Source organism: Eleutherodactylus coqui, chromosome 10 (assembly GCF_035609145.1).
Source record: "Eleutherodactylus coqui strain aEleCoq1 chromosome 10, aEleCoq1.hap1, whole genome shotgun sequence".
Taxonomy (NCBI): domain Eukaryota; kingdom Metazoa; phylum Chordata; class Amphibia; order Anura; family Eleutherodactylidae; genus Eleutherodactylus; species Eleutherodactylus coqui.
Window position 1 is genome coordinate 45,362,252 of NC_089846.1, and position 20,866 is coordinate 45,383,117.

Sequence of the window (20,866 nt, forward strand, 5' to 3'; positions counted from 1 at the left end):
GACATATTGATTAAGGGAGATTTTAACTATCCAGACATTTGTTGGGAATCTCAGGTAAATGAAATTCCCAACAAATCAAGATCCTTGAATTTTGGATAAAAAAGGGAGGAAGACCTGAGAAAACTCAGACCTCAAGGTTAGCTTTCAGAAAGGCAGATTTTAATAAACTAAGAAAGAGGATAGCAAGAATACAATGGCTGGATGTTCTTAAGGACAGAAATGTCCAAGTAGGTTGGGAAATATTGTGAAATGAGATTCTCAAAGCACAATCATTAACAATCCCTACAAGAAGGAAGAAAGGGAGGCATTTAACCCCTTAATGACACGGCCTATTTTGGCATTGAGGACCAAGCGATTTTTGGTATTTTTCCATCTCCATTTTTCAAAAGCCATAACTTTTTAATTTTTCCGTCGACGCGGCCTTATAAGGGCTTGTTTATTGCGTGGCGAACTGTAGTTTTTATCGGTGCCACTTTTGGGTACATAGGCTATATCGTAAAACTTTTATTATTTTTTTTATGATAACAGGGAGAGAAAACACATCAATTCTGCCATAGATTTTTTTTTATTTAGTTAGACCTCATCTGGAATACTGTTTCCAGTTCTGGGCACCCCACTTTAAAAGAGTTACCAAGATGGTGAGCGGACTGCAAATCATGTCCTATGAAAAACGGTTAAAGGATCTGGGAATGTTTAGCTTGCAAAAAAGAAGGCTGAGAGGAGACTTTATAGCTGTCTACAAATATCTGAAGAGCTGTTACAGTGCAGAGGGATCAGCCCTATTCTCATTTGTACAAGGAAAGACTAGAAGCAACGGGATGAAACTGAAAGGGAGGAGACAAAAATTAGATATTAGAAAAAACTTTCTGACAGTGAGGGTGATCAATGAGTGGAACAGGTTACCACGGGAGGTGGTTAGTTCTCCTTCAAGGGAAGTCTTTAAACAGAGGCTGGACAAATATCTGTCTGGGATGATTTAGTGAATCCTGCACTGAGCAGGGGCTTGGACCAGATGACCCTGGAGGTCACTTCCAACTCTACTATTCTGTGATTCTAAGTGAGGGAGAAGAAGTGCAAGGCAATGAACTACTGCCAGAATGGTAGCTGCGACACGTGCCCTGTCTGAAAATAGATTGCAAACAGCAGGGTGGTAGAAAAACAAGGAAGACCACCTAAAAATCAGGACTTAACCACTTAAGGACCAAGTGTGGTAAATATATAGCGCATGGTCCTGGGCTTTAATCTCGGCCAATAGCAAAAATAAGCTTACAGACTCTGCTTCTGCAATCAAGCAGGAGCAAGCCTGGTCTTTGGATTTTAACAGCTTTTGCCTTCTCCTTCCCAGGCTAGGTAGACCTTAATAATTGATATGTGCTAAAGAGTAAAAGTGGAAAAATGGAAGTATTACTTTCACTTTTGAGCCTAGCGATCATATGACCGCCAGGTACCCCCTTTCACAGCAGAGTTGCAGGGTCCTAGCAGACCCTAAACAGCTCTGTCAGTGACTACCGTCACTACAAGACGATGTATTTCCCTGTAACTGGGGCTTCTGTGGATATGGCTGCTATGGATACCCCAGCTACAGTGGAAAACTATAAAATAAAAAAATAAAAAAAGACAAAGTAAATGACCCCCAGAAGTCTTATATAACATCATGAGGGACATAGCTGGTAAAAAAAATAGTACCAAAAATAGGTAAAAGAAAATTACAGAATAAAATAAAAATATATAAATAAAAAGAAGATTACCCAACGCCGATGCCAAGCAAAACCGTTGACATATACTCCCTGTAATCCAAAACTATACAAATTTTATATCATACACCTGAAACAAAATGAGGAACCCATTCCCAAACTTTATCTTTATTTTAGCGTAAATATACTAATTTTAAAAATAAAGAAGTACAATTTTTTTTTTTAAATCAGTTTTTAGCTTTTTACCCCCCAATAAAGCTAAAAAAACTGAAAACAGTGAGTGAAAAAAGATTTAAAAAATTGCCCTATATGTCACTTAAAATAAAAAATTGTTTTAGTAGCTGAAAATAAAAACAATAGGGTAGTAAAACCACCACATGGGTTACATGCCTAAAAAAGTGCCTGATCCTTTAGGACCAAAATGCCCTAATCGTTAAGGGGTTAAAAGTATGAGACAGGATGCAAACTGCGGTTAAGGAGAACATGTAATATTTTAGAAAACGTAGGTATGCATTAATGAACAAACCTCTCCTAGGGAGTGAAGCAAAGCCATGACTCCTGTTAGAAAACTTTGCGAAACAATCCTGCCCCCCTCACTCTCTGTCAGTCGCTGCACCATCACATATCTGCCCCTTGGGCTCTTTACACCCGACCAGTTTCATCTCTTTGACTTACAACTGTAACAGCCGCACAAGTAATGATATACACTGGCTTTTCATCATTTATGTCCTTGAGATCCCTGCAATTTAGTTTTTAAACAAGTTTTAGTGCCACATTTAATCAGAATTGGGATTAGAATTGTATGTATTTAAGATTTATAGAATGGAAAGATATGACTGTTATTATAGCTTACCTTGTTGAACCTTTGCAGCTTTACAGCGTATTTACATTCATATTCCTTTATTGTTTGACACGTATCAAAACCCAATCCGCAGTACATTTTATCATCTCTCAACGTATAATACAAAAATATGTTTATTTACAAGTATTTAGATTGAAATGTTTTTCTTTATAATTTCATAGACAGAAAAAGTGTAATTTAGATGTTCATGAAGTAGTCACAATAAAGTGTAAGATGTTGTGTCCCTTAGGGCTTAGTCACACGGGCGTTTATTGCCGCGATTTGCGCATGCGCATGCGTCCGGCGACTTTTTAAAACCATTGCTTTGCAATGGTATCGGACACATGAGCGCTTTTTATGCGCTCGTCCGATAAATTAGAGAACAGAAATCGCAGATCGCACTTATCTGCGATCTGCGATTCCTGTTCTCTTCTCTATATGCGCTCAACGGGGCCGGCGGCAGCAGCGCCGACCCCATTGAGGACATATAGAAGACAAATCATTCTTCTCTGCCACAGCTGGAACAGCTGTGGCAGAGAAGAACGATGTTTGCCCATTGAATTCAATGGAGCGGCAATACAGCCGCTCCATTGAAAGCAATGGGCTGCCGGCGTGCGCGGGGTTAATTGTCGGGAAGGGGTTAAATATATAACCCCTTACCTGCAATGCATCCTTAAATGTGAAAAAATAAAAAAAAAGGATGTTCTCACCTGCTCCCGGCAGCTGGAGATCCCGGCGGTCGGCCTGCAGTGGGTGTGAAGGAGGTGTGACTCAGGCTTGCCCCTGATTGGCTCAGCCTGAGCCAATCAGAGGCTGAGCTCAGTCACACCCATTCATGAATTCATGAATGGGTGTGACTGAGACTTGCTTCTGATTGGCTCAGCGCTGAGCCAATCAGGGGCAAGCCTGAGTCACACCTCCTTCACACCCACTGCAGGCCGACCGCCGGGATCTCCAGCTGCCGGGAGCAGGTGAGTACATCCTTTTTTTTAATTTTTTCACATTTAAGGATGCATTGCAGGTAAGGGGTTATATATTTAACCCCTTCCCGACAATTAACCCCGCGCACGCCCGCAGCGCTTGCATTCAATGGAGCCGCTGTATTGCCGGCTCCATTGAATGCAATGCGCTGGACAGCTCCGGCCCGTTTCTAATGAAACGCGGCTAGGAGCAGATTTTCGGGCGATTTTTGGGCCGATTTTTCGGCGCCGGTCACGCGATTTGCGCATGCGCATCCGTCATGCGATGCGCAAATCGCGTGAAAAAACGCCCGTGTGACTAAGGCCTTAACCTGTCTTCCGGCAGAGTAATATTTTTTATGTAATGTAATCTCATAAATGAACTGAACAAAGAGTGTTGAAGCCGTTTTCTCTTCTTGACATCACTGTATGCAGAACATTCATGACCTATGGTAGAAATGAAGGACAGCGGTTAAAGAGCCACTCCGGTGAGTTAAAAAAAAATCATTATGGAACTTACAGAAACTTCCCTGCATGTGCTGCAACAGATAATCAATTTCTCTAACAACTTTGCCTCATATAAATACTGTATATCCTAAGTTTTCCATTCATGCACTCATAAGCTTCATGAATTCATAGCAGTGCCCATTCATGGACTCCAATGTGATGGAGGACAAAAAGCTCTTACATCAAAATACTAACGACGACCTGTTTGTCTGTGCGTGAGTGAGTATGTTTGTGAGTGATTTACATACCCCGCCCCTGATCGCATGATGGTGATGTCATCAAAGGTCCTTCATCCCCAGTGATGGAGTTACATGATCCGCCTCTGATCACATGACGGTGACATCATTACAGGTCCTGTGTTCTTTAGTATTCCATAGTAACTGATTCCACAGGGGGTTTGTAGTCTGCCCATAGCCTGTGCAAGGATGTAGAAACTTTGATTACATCACCGCCATGTGATCTGGGGCGGAGCATGTAAGTAATCTATTCGAGATGAGCATCACTGTCATGTGATCAGGGGCAGAGCACGGCGGTGAAGTCATCACAGGTCCTTCATCTCCATCTGCTGCTTCTGATCCCTGTTGTATGGGATGAACAATGTATGTAGCAGTGCTGTGTGTGTGATGTGCATGTAGAAGAGCTGTGTGTGACGTGAATGTAGAAACACTGGTACTGTAATTTCCTAATTACTAGTTTTCTTATAACCAACACATGTCATTTATACACAACCGCCAATCGCAGCACATGCTTTCCCAGGGAACACCTCACTGCTGGTTATGGTAAGTGCAAAACTTAGACCACCACCAATGTTTGACTGTTGGCACATAAGAAGTAGATGCCCCTCTATAGACACAAACATGAACAAGTAAGGATTCCTCAGTGATTTTCTATTTTTTAAAGTTCCATTGCTTGAATAAGTTTCCATGACAATTCTCACTCTTGCAACCACACCTGTAATGTTACCTGTGTTGTAGGTATAATTCCAACCTTGACAAAATCAACGATTCCTCTTTTGATCTGTGTGCAGTCCACAACTGTAAATATATCGTCATTATTATGTTCCTCGTCAAGAAGGATTCCATTAACCTGGAAAAAGAATGTACAAGTGCATAAAAATGACGTCTACCAGCATAAAGCCCGTTCCAAAATTCTTTGTATAATTATGCATCATAGAAGCTGCATTTTTTACAGAAAACTTTAGTTAGCATTTCAGCCAACTTCCAGGGACTAACCTTCTGCTGCACCACATTTTCTTTAACCCCTTCCCGCTCCAGGGCGTAAGTTTACGTCCTGGCAGCGGGGTTCTTCCTGCAACAGGGCGTAAACTTACATCCTGGGGATAGCGCAGGATCACATATGATCCTGCGCTATCCTGCAGCGGGAGCCGGCTGTCAGTAACAGCAGGCGTCCCGCTACAACAGCGGAAGGGCATCGGAGATCATCAGGGCTGTGGTAAAAGTCCCCCAGAGGGACACAAACGCTAAAAAACTGAGGCAAAATGCAAATTTTTAGCATTTTGCCTCACTAAAAACGCAATAAAAGTGATCAAAAAAGCCGTTTGTACCCCAAAATGGTACCAATAAAAACTACAGCTCGTCTCGCAAATAATAAGGCCTCACAGAGTTCCGTACATCAAAAAATAAAAAAGTTACAGGATTTTGAATGCAGCGATTTAGAAAAAAAAAGATTTCCAAAAAAAGGGTTTTTATTGCAGAAAAGTGGAAAAACCTAAAAAAAGTAAGACTTTTGGTATCGCTGTAACCGTACCGGTCCGCAGAAAAAATGGATTGTGTCATTTATGCTGCATGATTAACGCTGTAAAGAAAAAAAAAATCTATGGCAGAATTGATGCGTTTTCTCTCCCTACGATCATAAAAAAAATAATAAAAGTTTTACAATATAGTCTATGTACCCAAAAATGACGCCGATAAAAACTACAGTTTGCCACGCAAAAAACAAGCCCTTATATGGTCGCGTCGACGGAAAAATAAAAGAATTATGACTTTTGATGGAGAAGAAAATCCGCCAAAAATCCTTGCGTCCTTAAGCCCAAAATAGGCCATGTCATTAAGGGGTTAAAGGGCAGATGACATATTAGGTGATTTAGAATAAACTGTCATTTGGATGTCCATGAGGAATAACTGTATATCTGGCCTTTGTATGACTTGAATCCTACATGTTGTAACAGTGACGTCCCTCTGCTGGCTCTATTTCTGCCAGTTTTCCCTGAGTTAGTGTGTGGAGACTAGCTGGTTCCCATCTTTTTCACTCAGTCAGAAGCAGCAGCAGCATGGGGGACATGATGTAACAGTAATGAGCAATGTTGCATTGGCATGGGATGAGCTAGAAAACTTATTTCGAAGTTGCAGCTCTTTTTTTCGCTCTGCTTCTGTTTTCTCCAGCAGCTTTTCCCTCCTTTCCTCCCCATTGACTTTTATGGGCTGCAGCTAAAACACCTGATCTCTCTTTGCGCGGACAGTTCTATCCAGACACTGCCACTCGCAATCAGTGGCTGGCCACTATGCTGTGGGTGGTAATGCCTTCAATTATATATTCCCAGTACATGTAACACTATAGATTGAGAAATGTTAAATGTGTGGACAACTTCGGAAATGAAATCTCCCATCCCTCCAGCAACTACTATTTTCCCTCATTCCAACTCCGATATTTATTGTACCACTATCCACTATGTTTCATTGCTGCCTGCAGACACTCATTATGGTACTGCTCTCCACTATGCTTCACTGCTGCCTGCAGACACTTATTATTGTACCACTCTCCACCATGCTTCACTGCTGTCTGCAGACACTCATTATTGTACCACACTCCACTATGCTTTGCTGTTGCCTGCAGACACTCATTATTGTACTGCTCTCCACCATGCTTCACTGCTGCTTGCATACACTCATTATTGTGCCACTCTCCACCATGCTTCACTGCTGTCTGCAGACACTCATTATTGTACCACACTCCACTATGCTTTGCTGTCGCCTGCAGACACTCATTATTGTTTGGCTCTCCACACTGCTTTACTGCTGTCTGCAGACACTTATTATTGTACCGCTCCCCACCATGCTTCACTGTTGCCTGCAAGCACTCAATATAATTTATGTTGCCTTGTCATGAGCACGCTGGCCAGTGTTCAACCTCCTTCTCAAGATAATACCTCACTGGTCGTCACTTGAGGTAACGCCACTCCGTAATTAATTTACATAATGCTATCCCAGGACTTTCCACATGTCATCTTTTCAGCTGCAGAGATTTTTGTAACAAATCTGTCACTGGTGAACATACCCTTACCCTGTCATAAATTCTGCTGGACCCAATCTGCCAACACCTGAATGTTAATAAAGCTTAATGTCTTTTGTATTGATTAAACTAATAGAACGTGGCTATGCCTGGCAATGTTCCCTCTAATCTCTTAGCTTATTAGCGTGCAAATGAAGCCTTTAGCTGAATGCAGCTAACAGCCAGAGAGAGGGCTCTTATCTCCATTCAGATCCTTTGTTCTCCAATGGGAAACAATGCTATCAGCACTACCCCTTGAGAACTCCTGATAAGACCGCAGGACAATTTTTAGGTCGACCCGAATTTAACGATCAGCTAGCAGTGCACGAAAAGTGCACGATGGCCGTGTTTTTAGACACAACGATTATTGCTCAAACGATCGCTTTTTAGCGATTTTTGAATGATTATCGCTCCGTATAAATGGGCCTTTACTCTTTGTAGCTATTGAGGGAGAAAACACTGTTCATTCTATACAATCGCATCCAATGCCCTAAAAATGAACTATAAAGAAGCTAGATATACACAGTCACATAGCATCCAGGTGAATAGTATTAAACAGCATTCAGATCTAGCATAGTAAAGGTAAATGTCTACATCCCTGTTGGTGTAGTGTTGTGAAAAGGTTAATGTCTGCATTCCTGGTGGTCTAGGGTAGTAAAGGGAAAGCCTGTATGCCTGTATTCTTGGCAAAATACCTGGTGGGCTAGGACAGTGATGAGATTAATGTCAGTATCCCTGGTGATCTTGGACAGTGAAGAGGTTCAAGGGTTTGTCCAGTTGTAAACTGCTAATGGTCTATCAGCAGGATATGCCATCAATAATAGATCGAAGAGGGTATGCCACCTGGAACCTCTGCCAATCAGCTGTTTTCTGGGTCATTGTGCTCATATAATGAGTTTATTTCTGCAGGAAGCAGACAGCTCTGTTCTCTCTGGAGTTGCTCGGTGTTAAGTCTGCCCCCTGTGTTGGCCACCCTCTTGCTGTGCTGGGCAGATTTGTGTGTCACTCTGTTATTCTGTTACTCTCCTATTTAAGTCGGGCTGATACACTTCCTCTTTGCCTCATTATTGTTGTGCGTTTGTTTCAGACACCCAGTACATATAGGTCACCTGTCTCTGGATTATTCTGTCTATTTGATCCTGTATCTGTTTATTCTGTATGTTTTTTGCCTTGTGCTTTAGCCTGTGTGTGTTTGTCCATTTCCTTCCAGTCTGTGCATCGTTCCTATCTCTGTGGTAAGTCAGTCCTGTTCTGTGTGCCCTGTGTTTAGTACATCATCCCTGTGCCCCGAGGTTCCAATGTGGAGCCGTTCTTATCTGGACGCCTACCCTGCTTTTAGGCAGGGGTCTTCTCATCTTCCTGCTTAGCTAAGTGCAAGATTCTCCATCTGAGATTATCTTGCAACTGGGGTTAGCTGCCAGCCACACCAGGCCTGGTTCAAAAGCCAGGCTGGTTGGTTAGCACAGTGGGTCCACATTCACTATCCATAACACTAGGTTTGGTATTGCAGACCAAGATCCTGGAAACTGCAGTGGAACAGAGCTGTCAGCTTCCTGCAGAAATAAACTCATTATATGAGCACAATAATAAGAACACAGGCCCAGCAAACAGCTGATTGGCAGGGGTCCCTGGCCACAGGCCCCCATTAATCTACTACTGATGACATATCCTGCTGATAGGCCATCAATAGTTTGCAACCAGACAACCCCTTTAATTTCACTATCCCTGGTGGTCTAGGTCAATGAAGGGGTGTATATAAGGATTCATAGTGGTCTAAGGTAGTGAAGGAGATAACCTGGTGGTCTAGAGAAGTGAAGATGTTAATTCCATTATCCCTGGTGGTAAAAGTCAACAAAGGGGTAATGTAATGATCTCTGTTGGTGGTCTAACTAAAGCCAATATCAAAAATACAGTCTTGGCAAGTCCCAAAGTGTGGGCAGTGGAGTGTAGAACTGATGGAGATAGCTGAACACTCACATTGAAGAGAATGGAGTGTAGGTGCGTATGCACATCCTTCACTGCATCGGGGCTGCATTCTTAATATTAGCTTTGGTCAGGAAATCGCTTTAGTTTTGAAATCCTCAGGGAGGGCAGTGAAAAACTTAATGTTACATACCTGGGATCTGCAAGCCCAAGTGTTGTCCTGACTCTAAGAGGAAGCTAAACACTAATTGTTCAAATTCCAGAAGTGTGCATCTGGTCTGAAGAACTGCACAGTTCTGTCTATGATTGGACAGATTGAGGAACTGCGTACCTGATCATTAATGGGAGAGCTGAGTGAGTCTGCTCAGGAGCCAGGTCCCCTGAGTGAGGGCAGCTTCTGTGCTGCATGAGTATGGTACTGTACAGCTTAGCATGAACAGCGGTACCTGATACTCTAGCACAGTCCAGTTAAGTTAAAGAGGACTGAGTTGCAGCACCAGCCACAGCCACATTTGTTTGTACAATGCTTTGTGTGAACAATGAAGAAGCCATGACACCTTCACTTAGCTGATTTGCATGGTGGAGCGGGGGGGGGGGGGGGTAGCAGTGGGGAACAGAAGGGAGCTCTCTCACTCTCCCCCCCCCCCCGCCACTCCCCTCTGCAACCCCCCGCTCACCCCCGGCGCCCCCCGAATCTTTTCACCCGAGTAGTCGGGTACTCGAAAATAGCGATGCTCGATTGCAAAATCGCCCTTAACGAGTACGTTCGCTCATCTCTAATTATGACTCCGATTCAAAATAGAATGCAGCAGAAGGAGTTACGAAACAATTCAAGCTTTATTTGCAAACAAAACAAATGAAAATGAATAATGTGATAATAACAAGTAAACAGTTTATCTTTTACCATAGATTCACTCTTTAGTGACTATGGCTAACTAATCCTGAGTTCAACAGTACCTTATACTCTTATAGGAAAGCAATAAAACCTCACACACAATGTATCACAACAGCAGGCCAGAAAACAATATTAATATTGCCATGTGGCAATTAGTCCTATTTAACCAGGTTAACAATTAGTCCTATTTTAAGAGGTTAACAATTTGCTGTTAATAAAACTGTTCACTTGAAATGCAATGCACAACCACACCGGGATGTTATAATTGTGATGGCTCATGTCGTGTAGCCCTACCACAGTCTGCAGCCACAAGCATTTGCATAGTTCAAACCCTACACAAGAGTCCTACATTACTAATGATAAGCACACCTACAGTCATATTGAGGCTAGCCTCACTTACGGTATGTAGCTTGGGAGTACTCACTTTGACCGACTCAGGCTAATCCAGAGTTGGAAGTGGTCTTCAATCCCAGTTTCCAAGACTCCTTGTCGCTGTCTAGACTCATACTCCAGTCAGTTTCCTGTCACTTAGCAGATCATCTAAAGTCCTCTTGTGGTTGCTGCCCTCTCTTATAGCTTCTGCAGCAGGCAGATGTTGATTACTTTATTTATCACATGCTGTATGTTTCAGGCAGTCCCCTGCCCCACACTCTCTAGTCTGGTACTGTACTGCACCTCTTTCGGCACATGCAACAACTCCTCAACTCTCAGCTTTGGCAGCACCTCCAGCTCGCTCTATGTAATACTGTTTCAACACTGACTCAGCACAAAATGGTTTTTATAGCCATGACTTCAGAGACTTAAAAGTTACAGGGGAGCAAGCTCAGTTTGGCTTTTAATTTTTCCGTTGTTTCATGGCTCATTTTTTGTGTGACATCCTGTAGTTTGTATTGGTACCATTTTGGAATTCATATGACTTTTTGATTGCTTTTTGTTACATTTTTTCTTAGAGATGGGGTGACCAAAAATACCCAATTTGGGTGTAGTGTAGTTTTTTTCTCTGACGACGTTCACCAAGCGAGACAAATTACTTTGATAGATCAGACTTTTAGGAACGCAGCAATATCAAATGTGGTTTTGGGTTATTTTTGTTTAGATTTTTTTATTATAAACAAGCTGATATACCGAGCTTCGCCCCAGTTAATTTGGTACAGGTGTTTACCTGTTCACATGGAAAATTTTATGAAGTTGTGGTTGATACAGGGGAACTGAGGAATAAAATATGTATACACATAGAGGAGCGTTCGATTCTCCTCAGACTGCATGTACTGATGTCCCCCTGCAGAATGTGCCACCCCTCCCACTCTCCTTACTTTTTACCATTAAAGGTAATGCCCCTTTTATTCAAATTTACCCCCCAATTGGCGGATGCTGCCCCTTGTTAGCCTTAAAGGCATGCTCCATCCCTGCAGTCTATGGCCATTTCAATATGTACTTTACAGCCTTTCAGTATATGCACACAGAGGTCAGTTAGATTCCTTTCAGTATATACACACAGAGGTCAGTTAGATTCCTTTCAGTATATACACACAGAGGTGAGGTAGCTTCTCCTCAGTATATAAATCATTTCCCTAGGCTTAATGGTTTCTGTGAAAAGAACTATCTTATGTATTACAGATTTTCGCAGTTTTTCACACTTAGAATTGAATATTGAAGTTGCGACCCCTTTACTTTACCTATTTAGGATCTAAAGAATGGTTGTGGCAAATTTCACATTTGTGCGGTAAATATGTGTATTATTAGTTACATTGCATAGGGGGTCACTTACTTTTGCACTTAGAATTGAATAATCAAGTTGCGACCCCTTTACATTTCCTATGTAGGATCTAAAGAATGGTTGTGACTAATTTCATGTTAGTACGACAACAAGAAGTTAGAGAATTAGTGGGTCAGTCATTGAGGGCTTTTGCCTTTATATATGTAAATATGGAAAAATATTTTTTGTTAACTTTCATTATCTTTTATTTTTTCTAATAATTAATAAAACTTTTTTTTCCTCATTTTTCTTTTACTCACCATAGGCGACTTGAACTTGCAATCGTTTGATCATTCAGACAGCATTTTAATAGACAGTCTATTAAGATGTGCCACAGACATACCTTGATAGACAATCAGTCATAGCAGCCCTGGGTGTCTTCAGAAAGACCCAAGCTGCCAGGGCAGCCAAACAATACCTAGTAATCTCATCATGTGGGGCTGTTCAGGACTATGGAACACCAATTGAGGGTGTTGTGGGCAGGTGGCAGCAGTCAAAGACATCCAGCACTGACCCTAAATGGAGCTACTAAAATTATTTTTGCTGCATTTTTTTCGCCCCGTGACATATAGGGCAATTTTTTAATATCTTTTTCACTGACTTTTTTTACATTTGTTAGTTTTATTGAGGGTAAAAAGATTTTTTTTAACATTTATAGCTGTTTTAATTTTTTTAAATAGTATATTTACGCAAAATAAAGTATGAGAATGAGTTCCTCATTTTGTTTCAGACATTTTGATATATAATATGTATGGTTTGGGATTACAGGGCACATACGGTGATGGTTTTGGTTGGCGTCAGCTTTGGGTCATTTTCTTTTTTATGTATATTTTTTAATTTTATCCTGTAATTTTTTCTTGCTTATTTATGTAACTATTTTTTTTAACCACCTATGTCCCCTATGACGTCATACAAGACCTCTGGGGGACATTCACATGTTTTTGTTTTTTTTATTTGACACTTTTCCACTGTAGCTGAGGCATCCATAGGAGCCTCAGTTACAGGGAAAACATTGTAGTGACAATAGTCACTGGCAGAGCTGATCAGGGTTTTTTTGTACCCTGCAGCTCTGCTGTGCCAGGGGATCCCGACAGTCACATGACCGCTGGCTTGCATAGTGGAAGAAACACTTCCACTTTCACTTGTTAGTACATAGCGCTCATTGAGCGCTATGTACCCAGGAAAGGAGAAGGCATAAGTGGTTAAAAAAATGCTTCTCCTCCAGGTTCTCAGTTGTGCCTACAGCTGAGGACCCGGCCTGCCCCTGCTTGATTGCAGGTCACAGGCTTTAATCCCACACCGTATTCCTGCGATCGGGAGGGATTAAAGCCCAGCACCAAGTGCCGTGAATTTACAGCACTTGATTCTTAAGGGGTTAAAGTAATTTTTTTCCTAACGTAGTGGTGCTTTGATATAACTGTTCTCCGAGGGATGTTCAGTGGCTGAAATGCTTTCTATTCATCGCCATCACTCTACTACTACTCCTTAGTATTTTTAGATTTCTGCATGGCTGTGGTTGCACAGTAGTTAGTCTCCATAGGAGTATATTGTGTTGCCTGTACTCTAGTTATTCCACAAGATGCTTATTATGTGCTTTATATTTTAAGAGAGTCTATCACCTCAGAGCCCCCCAAACTACAGTAATCAGTGAAGAATTTAAAAGACGCTGATTTCCAATCTGTAATTTTTATCTTTATACCGACTCACATTTTCCCGCTGTGTGCCAGCAAATGGGCCATTCGATGTATAAAGTGGACTATTAAGCATGCACATAATAGAGAGGACTATCCATTTCATGAACTAGCATACAGCAAACGACACATTTGCCGGCGCACAGAAAGGGAACGAGAGTGAGCATAAGGATGAAAATTACAGATTGGAAATCAGCGTCTTTTAAACTACTCACTGATTACTGTAGTTGCGAGGATGGTTGTTCTGAGATGGCAGAGTGTCCTTTACTCTGTAAGGGGGGTGAGCGGTGCCCCACTTCCCCCTTAAAGATGCAGCGGGATACAGGTGCTCTGGCATGCGGCCGATGGTCGCAGCAATAGGCCCTGGCCCTGCTTTCTCTCCGGTCCAGTACCTGGCCAGAAGGGGGAGTGAGGAGAGAGTGCAGAGAGCAGCTGAGCACTGGGCGTGAGAAGCACTTGTTAGCACTGGTTTAAGGTTCCAACCCCCTTCACAGACCACCAGCAGGGAAGTAGTTAATTAAAAGAGGAGAGTTGTACCCAGAGGAGGTTCTGCACCCTCTATTATGCGGGAAGTGATGTGTCTGGCACATCACCGCCAAAATTAAGCCCATTGGCAGGGCAGGGCTGGTGTATGAGGTAGGGAGGTTCTGCTTCCCCTTCCCTGTGAGATTGGACAGAAGGATTTGGAAGGTCCTGGGGCTAGGAGTGGATGTTAAGTTTTACCCCTATGTGCGGTAATCTTAGCAGTGTGTATGTGAATGGAAACTGATTGCAGAGCAGCAGAGGTGAGTGTATCCACCACAGCCTGAAACAGATCGTGGTGGTGTCGCGAATGGAATGCACCAGGAGACTGCACAGCAAATACAGCCAGACTATGAGGGACAGGAGGCCCTGTATTTTACCCAGTTGGTGTTGCGTAAGAAGCAGTGAGTATGACTGCAAAAAGACTGTGTTATGCTGCTGCAATAACCTGTGAAAGAGACACAGAGAAAGCAGAGACTGTCCTGCAGGTGTCAGAGAGACATGGCACCATGGAGAAGCTGTTTCCATAGAGAGGATTAAGGACTGTATCTAGGACACCTAGATCCAGTGAGAGTATGGAACTGTACAATACAGAAAAGGATCAGGACACTGAATTTCAGGAGTATTGGACCACAAGTAAGATTGCCTAAACCACAGCTGATTGGTGTACATCATGTGAGGGACTTGATGATTAGTAAGCAGGCCTGCTAGCAGTTTAGGAGGGATAAAGGCTTCATTCGTATAGAGATTGAGAGTCCCAAAGAGGAGACTGGACTAATTAATGGGTTCTAGAGTTGTGATATAATGTGAAGGTTATATTGTTTGATTACTACTATGTTTAATTTTATAAGAGCTGCCTCCATTTGTACCCACCGCGCCCAAGTACCATCCACCAACAACAACTTCAGCAAGCAAAATAATGTTTTTTATGTTTTTGGAGGAATTACTATAGAATCATGTTATAAATACAGTATGATCTGTTTTTCTTCCAGAAACTTCTATTATACTGCAGCTATCCTGAGTTTTAGCTCTTTATCTTAACAAAATAGTCACTGATGAATATTTACTAGGTCTCTGCTTTTGGTCAGATCTCTTACAGCACAGAATATAGCATCTGATTGGTCCATCATGTAACCTCATATACTCTGCTAAAATACACTGAATCTGATTGGTCAAAGCCCAAACCGCAGTTCCAGCCTCTAGACATAAGCCAACCAATGTTCTCTCTATAGGTCTCTTTGCACAGGGCTGATAGTCGTTTGGTTTTTAGTTTTGCTCGCTTAGTACCCTTTACTGTATTTTTTTCACAGTCATGTCCTGCGAATTTGCGCATGCAGTAAAACATGCAAGCATGCTCCCATTGATTTCAATGGCCAGTTCAGTTTAATTAGTTTAATATGTGCTGTTTTTGTTCGCAATACGCACAAAAACAGGAAACTCTGTCTTTTGTGTCTGTGACCAAAATGCACATGCCAAAAACACACGTGATCGAACCCATTGAAATCAATGGTTTTTTTAACTGCGTATTGGGAGCACAAAGTCTTACACGCGTAATATGCAGCACAAATGCATTCATGTATATAAGCCTTTAGACTAACTGACTTCAAACCGAAAAATATGTCAGAGATCCACTTTACGCATATTGCAACATTCCCAGTTAAACCAAACATTCATTAAGGAGTGACATAATGTCAGAATGTTGCGATCAGTTACTTACCTTACTCAGCAGTTTTGGGAACATTTGACTTGGATGAGTATGTGCTCCCTTTGGCAGCGAGCGAACAGCAATAGGCCCCACCTGTAATGATGATAAATGTATAGATTAAAGGGATTTTCTCACTATAAAAAAATGTTAAATGGCATGAAATAAAAAAAGAGACTATACTCACCTGTTTTCAGGGCCCTAGGACATATATGAGGGGTTCCAGTGGCAATGGCTGCCGGTATGTACAAGTCAGGTGACCACTGCAGCCAATCAGAGACAACAGCATTAACATTTGAACTCCTGGCATCAGTGCATACATCCTGAGTGCCAAGATGCCAGGAGTTCGGGATGGTGACACTGTGGCCTCTGAATGGCTGCAGCGGTCACCAGGCTTCCGCTGGATGTACATATTGGTAGCCCAAGCCACAGAAGAGTCTAGTCTCATTTTTTTTATTTAATGCCATGCCAAGCTGCTAACATTTTTTTTAATATAGAGTGAAAATCTCTTTAATGTCACATTTCATTTTCTGTATTATTACTACAACATTCGCATTGTGACTTTCAGGTACAATTATTGAGTCTGTTCAACTCTTAATGTTCTATTTGCTATTATTGCAGGTACAGTGTACTTATCCTTTCAGAATCTGAGCATATTCATCAGGCAGCACAATTCCAGGAAAGTAGTATAAAACTATATTATTTCTGCCTTCAAGTTGTGCCTTTGATAAACCCTGCAATTTCTTGAGTGGTGTTATTTGTAGATATGTTCTATTACAATATAATATCATGCATTAAAAGGGGTTTAATTAAAACATCATCACTGTTTGTCTTCTGCAGCTTCTACTTATCACTGTATATAGACACTGCAGTCTAAGGACTTCTACCCACTTGCGTTTTTTTTAACACTGCGATATCGCTGCGTTTTTTTAACGCAATTGTCAATGGGAGTTTCTAATGTTAAAATCGCATCACACAAAAATCACAAGTTTGTGCTTCTGCGATTTTTGTGCGATGCGCTTTTAACATTAGAAAGTCCCATTGACATATCACAGTGTTAAAAAAACACAAGTGGGTAAGAGCCCTTAGGCTGGACTGACAGCTTAGTTTTCAGTCCTTATATCTCTTCTTCTGCAGTGATTAGCTAATTTATGACTGCAGAGTCCGAGGAGCAGGCCCTCAGCTGAGAGATATTAACCTTGTCATGGGGCTCTACCATCTCCTCCAAGGGTAGCTCGGGACCCGACCTTATGACTGCGAGGGAAGGTCACTTGAACAGTTACCATGGTTACCTGTAGTCCAACTTGTCACTCGTGACGCCAATGTTTCGGCCTCTGTGGTGGATCCCTCCAATGTAAATTCTGAGAAATAAAGTAGTCCACGTACAAAGTACACTTTTCTGAACAAGAATCGGGAATGTTCGGTTCTGCTTGTTTACTTAAGTCTCTTTAGGCAAAACAGCAATTAAAACAGTCTGCGAGAACAGTGCTGGATCAAGGAGGACTCTCGAGGCATTACTCAACTGCAGTCTCAGTTATCTGTCAGTTGTGTCTCACGGCAACTTTCTCTCTCTCCTGACAGTCACTTACATTTCTCTCTCTTGCTATCAGTTTCTCTCTCCCTCTCTGGACTCTTCCAGTCCGGGTACATTCGCTTCTTATTAGAGATGGCGGCTAAGGAGAGTTTCTCTACAAGGCTAGGCCCAGGTGGGGACAACGGATCACCTCTTGGACTCTTCCATTTTCTAATCCTCTGGTTCTCTCACTTAGGCCGACGGACTCCTGAACTGACTCTCTCTCTTTCTCTCTCTGGCCCAGACAACAGCAACATCCGCAGCAGACCAACAGACTCCACAGGACTGCCCGACCAGAAAGCCAGACCGGGGCAGCTTTTCCACACATGACATGACCATACTTTTATACCTCACCAGACAAAACGATACATTTTCCAGACATGACCCAGACATTAACCATTTCATGCCTGCAGCCATCCAATACACACAAACTTGTTGCATTCCACAAACAAGACAATGCACAAGACAAACATAAAACATTCTGGAGGGGACCCCATTAACTCTGGGCCACTACATGACCACAACAAATATAAACTTTGATAAGGTCATAAAACAGCTAATAAAAATGTTCAGGAGGAGAGAACACAGAGAGAAACTAAGCCATCAGTCCAGGTCAATGACAGATCTCCTAGACTGAGACTGCAGTGTCTACATACACTGATATGTAAAAGCTGCAGAAGACAAATGATGCAAAAATTTTTTATTGCACTCTAGTGTAAAAAGGATTGTGTCAACCCACAAAACATTAATTTAAGTGAAAAGAGAATTGCCCCTGAAAGGTATCTATAGCCTTTAAATAGGACGTTAGCTCTCTCCTGACATGTCTCCTTTAGTAAATACTTGTATTCTTCATGAATTAATAATTCTGGAGCATCTCTTCTCAAAACTGTGCATTGTGCCATTCCTGTTATTCACCCTGAATATTTTTGAATACATGAACAACTGGGTGTTACCATTCCCTTGTCAAAAGGTGTTAACCTACATAGTCTGATACTGACAGCACTGATTGGAGAATGTCAGACCCATCTCTAATTGGTAAAAGCCATTTATCAGAGTATTCATTAATTTCTAGAAGGAAAAAGAGAGGAAGAGTGCAGCACCGGGTTCTAAGAAAAGATGCTCCAGAGTTGTTATGTTTCAAGAATATGAGTATTTAATAGAGATGAGCGAGCACCAAAATGCTCGGGTGCTTGTTATTCGGGACGAACTTTTCGCGATGCTCGAGGGTTCGTTTCGAGTAACGAACCCCATTGAAGTCAATGGGCGACCCGAGCATTTTTGTATTTCGCCGATGCTCGCTAAGGTTTCCTTGTGTGAAAATCTGGGCAATTCAAGAAAGTGATGAGAACGACACAGCAACGGATAGGGCAGGCGAGGGGCTACATGTTGGGCTGCATCTCAAGTTCACAGGTCCCACTATTAAGCCACAATAGCGGCAAGAGTGCCCCCCCCCCCTCCCAAAAACTTTTACTTCTGAAAAGCCCTCATTAGCATGGCATACCTTAGCTAAGCACCACACTACCTCCAACAAAGCACAATCACTGCCTGCATGACACTCCACTGCCACTTCTCCTGTGTTACATGCTGCCCAACCGCCCCCCCTCCCGCCCACAGCGCACACCAAAGTGTCCCTGCGCAGCCTTCAGCTGCCCTCATGCCTCACCACCCTCATGTCTATTTAGAAGTGCGTCTGCCATGAGGAGGAACCGCAGGCACACACTGCAGAGGGTTGGCACGGCTAGGCAGCGACCCTCTTTAAAAGGGGCGGGGCGATAGCCCACAATGCTGTACAGAAGCAATGAGAAATAGAATCCTGTGCCATCGCCATCAGGAGCTGCACACGTGGGCATAGCAATGAGGAACCTATGTGTCACACACTATTCATTCTGTCAAGGTGTCTCTGCATGCCCCAGTCAGACCGGGCTTTTTAATTCATAGACACAGGCAGGTACAACTCCCTATTGTGAAGTCCCTGTCGACCGACAGCATGGGTGGCTTCCTGGAACCCACCGGCGGTACATAAAAATATCCCATTGCAGTGCCCAACACAGCTGAGGTAGTAATGTCGTGCTTAATGCAGGTGGGCTTCGGCCCACACTGCATGCCCCAGTCAGACTGGGGTTCTTTACAAGTGGACACAGATGCATTTATAATTCCCTGTGGACCCACAGCATGGGTGGGTGCCAGGAAGCCACCGGCGGTACATAGAAATATCCCATTGCATTGCCCAACACAGCTGAGGTAGTAATGTCGTGCTTAATGCAGGTGGGCTTCGGCCCACACTGCATGCCCCAGTCAGACTGGGATTCTTTACAAGTGGACAGATGTAGGTTAAACTCCGTGTGCACCTACAGCATGGGTGGCTCCCTGGAACCCACCGGCGATACACAAAAATATCCCATTGCATTGCCCAACACAGCGGATGTAACGTCAGCTGTAATGCAGGTGGGCTAAAAATTCATTTGATTACACTGTAGGCGAGGGCCCACAAAAATTGCTGTATCAACAGTACTAATGTACATCCAAAAAATTGGCCATGGCCAACCAAGAGGGCAGGTGAAACCCATTAATCGCTTTGGTTAATGTGGCTTAAGTGGTAACTAGGCCTGGAGGCAGCCCAGTTTAACGAAAAATTGGTTCAAGTTAAAGTTTCAACGCTTTTAAGAGCATTGAAACATATAAAAATTGTTTAGAAAAATTATATGAGTGAGCCTTGTGGCCCTAAGAAAAATTGCCCGTTCAGCGTGATTACGTGAGGTTTCAGGAGGAGGAGCAGGAGGAGGAGGAGGAATATTAGACACAGATTGATGAAGCAGAAATGTCCCCGTTTTGGATGGTGAGAGACAACGTAGCTTCCATCCGCGGGTGCATAATACGTATTGCTTACGTATCGCTGCTGTCCGCTGGTGGAGAACAGAAGTCTGGGGAAATCCAGGCTTTGTTCATCTTGATGAGTGTAAGCCTGTCGGCACTGTCGGTTGACAGGTGGGTACGCTTATCCGTGATGATTCCCCCAGCCACACTAAACACACTCTCTGACAAGACGCTAGCCGCAGGACAAGCAAGCACCTCCAGGGCATACAGCGCGAGTTCAGGCCACGTGTCCAGCTTCGACACCCAGTAGTTGTAGGGGGCAGAGGCGTCACGGAGGACGGTCATGCGATCGGCTACGTACTCCCTCACCATCCTTTTACAGTGCTCCCGCCGACTCAGCCTTGACTGGGGAGCGGTGACACAGTCTTGCTGGGGAGCCATAAAGCTGGCAAAGGCCTTGGAGAATGTTCCCCTGCCTGCGCTGTACATGCTGCCTGATCTCTGCGCCTCCCCTGCTACCTGGCCCTCGGAACTGCGCCTTCTGCCACTAGCGCTGTCGGATGGGAAGTTTACCATCAGTTTGTCCACCAGCGCCCTGTGGTATAGCATCATTCTCGAACCCCTTTCCTCTTCGGGAATGAGAGTGCAAAGGCTCTCCTTATGCCGTGGATCGAGCAGTGTGTACACCCAGTAATCCGTAG

General features: G+C 43.1%; 1 protein-coding gene across 5 annotated transcripts in view; it reads right to left on the reverse strand.

Moving 5' to 3' along the window:
- Nucleotides 1-2,577: 2,577 nt before the first annotated feature.
- LOC136580408 (uncharacterized) overlaps nt 2,578-20,866 on the reverse strand; it is a 66,132-nt gene continuing 47,843 nt past the window's right edge. For all 5 annotated transcript variants that reach the window (XM_066580966.1, XM_066580964.1, XM_066580965.1 and 2 more), the window contains 4 exons: nt 15,794-15,874; nt 4,965-5,087; nt 3,821-3,941; nt 2,578-2,780 (listed from right to left, as the gene is read on the reverse strand). In XM_066580966.1, coding sequence (XP_066437063.1) covers nt 3,867-3,941; nt 4,965-5,087; nt 15,794-15,874 — 279 coding nt within the window. In that variant the 3' untranslated portion in view covers nt 2,578-2,780; nt 3,821-3,866. The remainder of the gene's footprint in view (nt 2,781-3,820; nt 3,942-4,964; nt 5,088-15,793; nt 15,875-20,866) is intronic.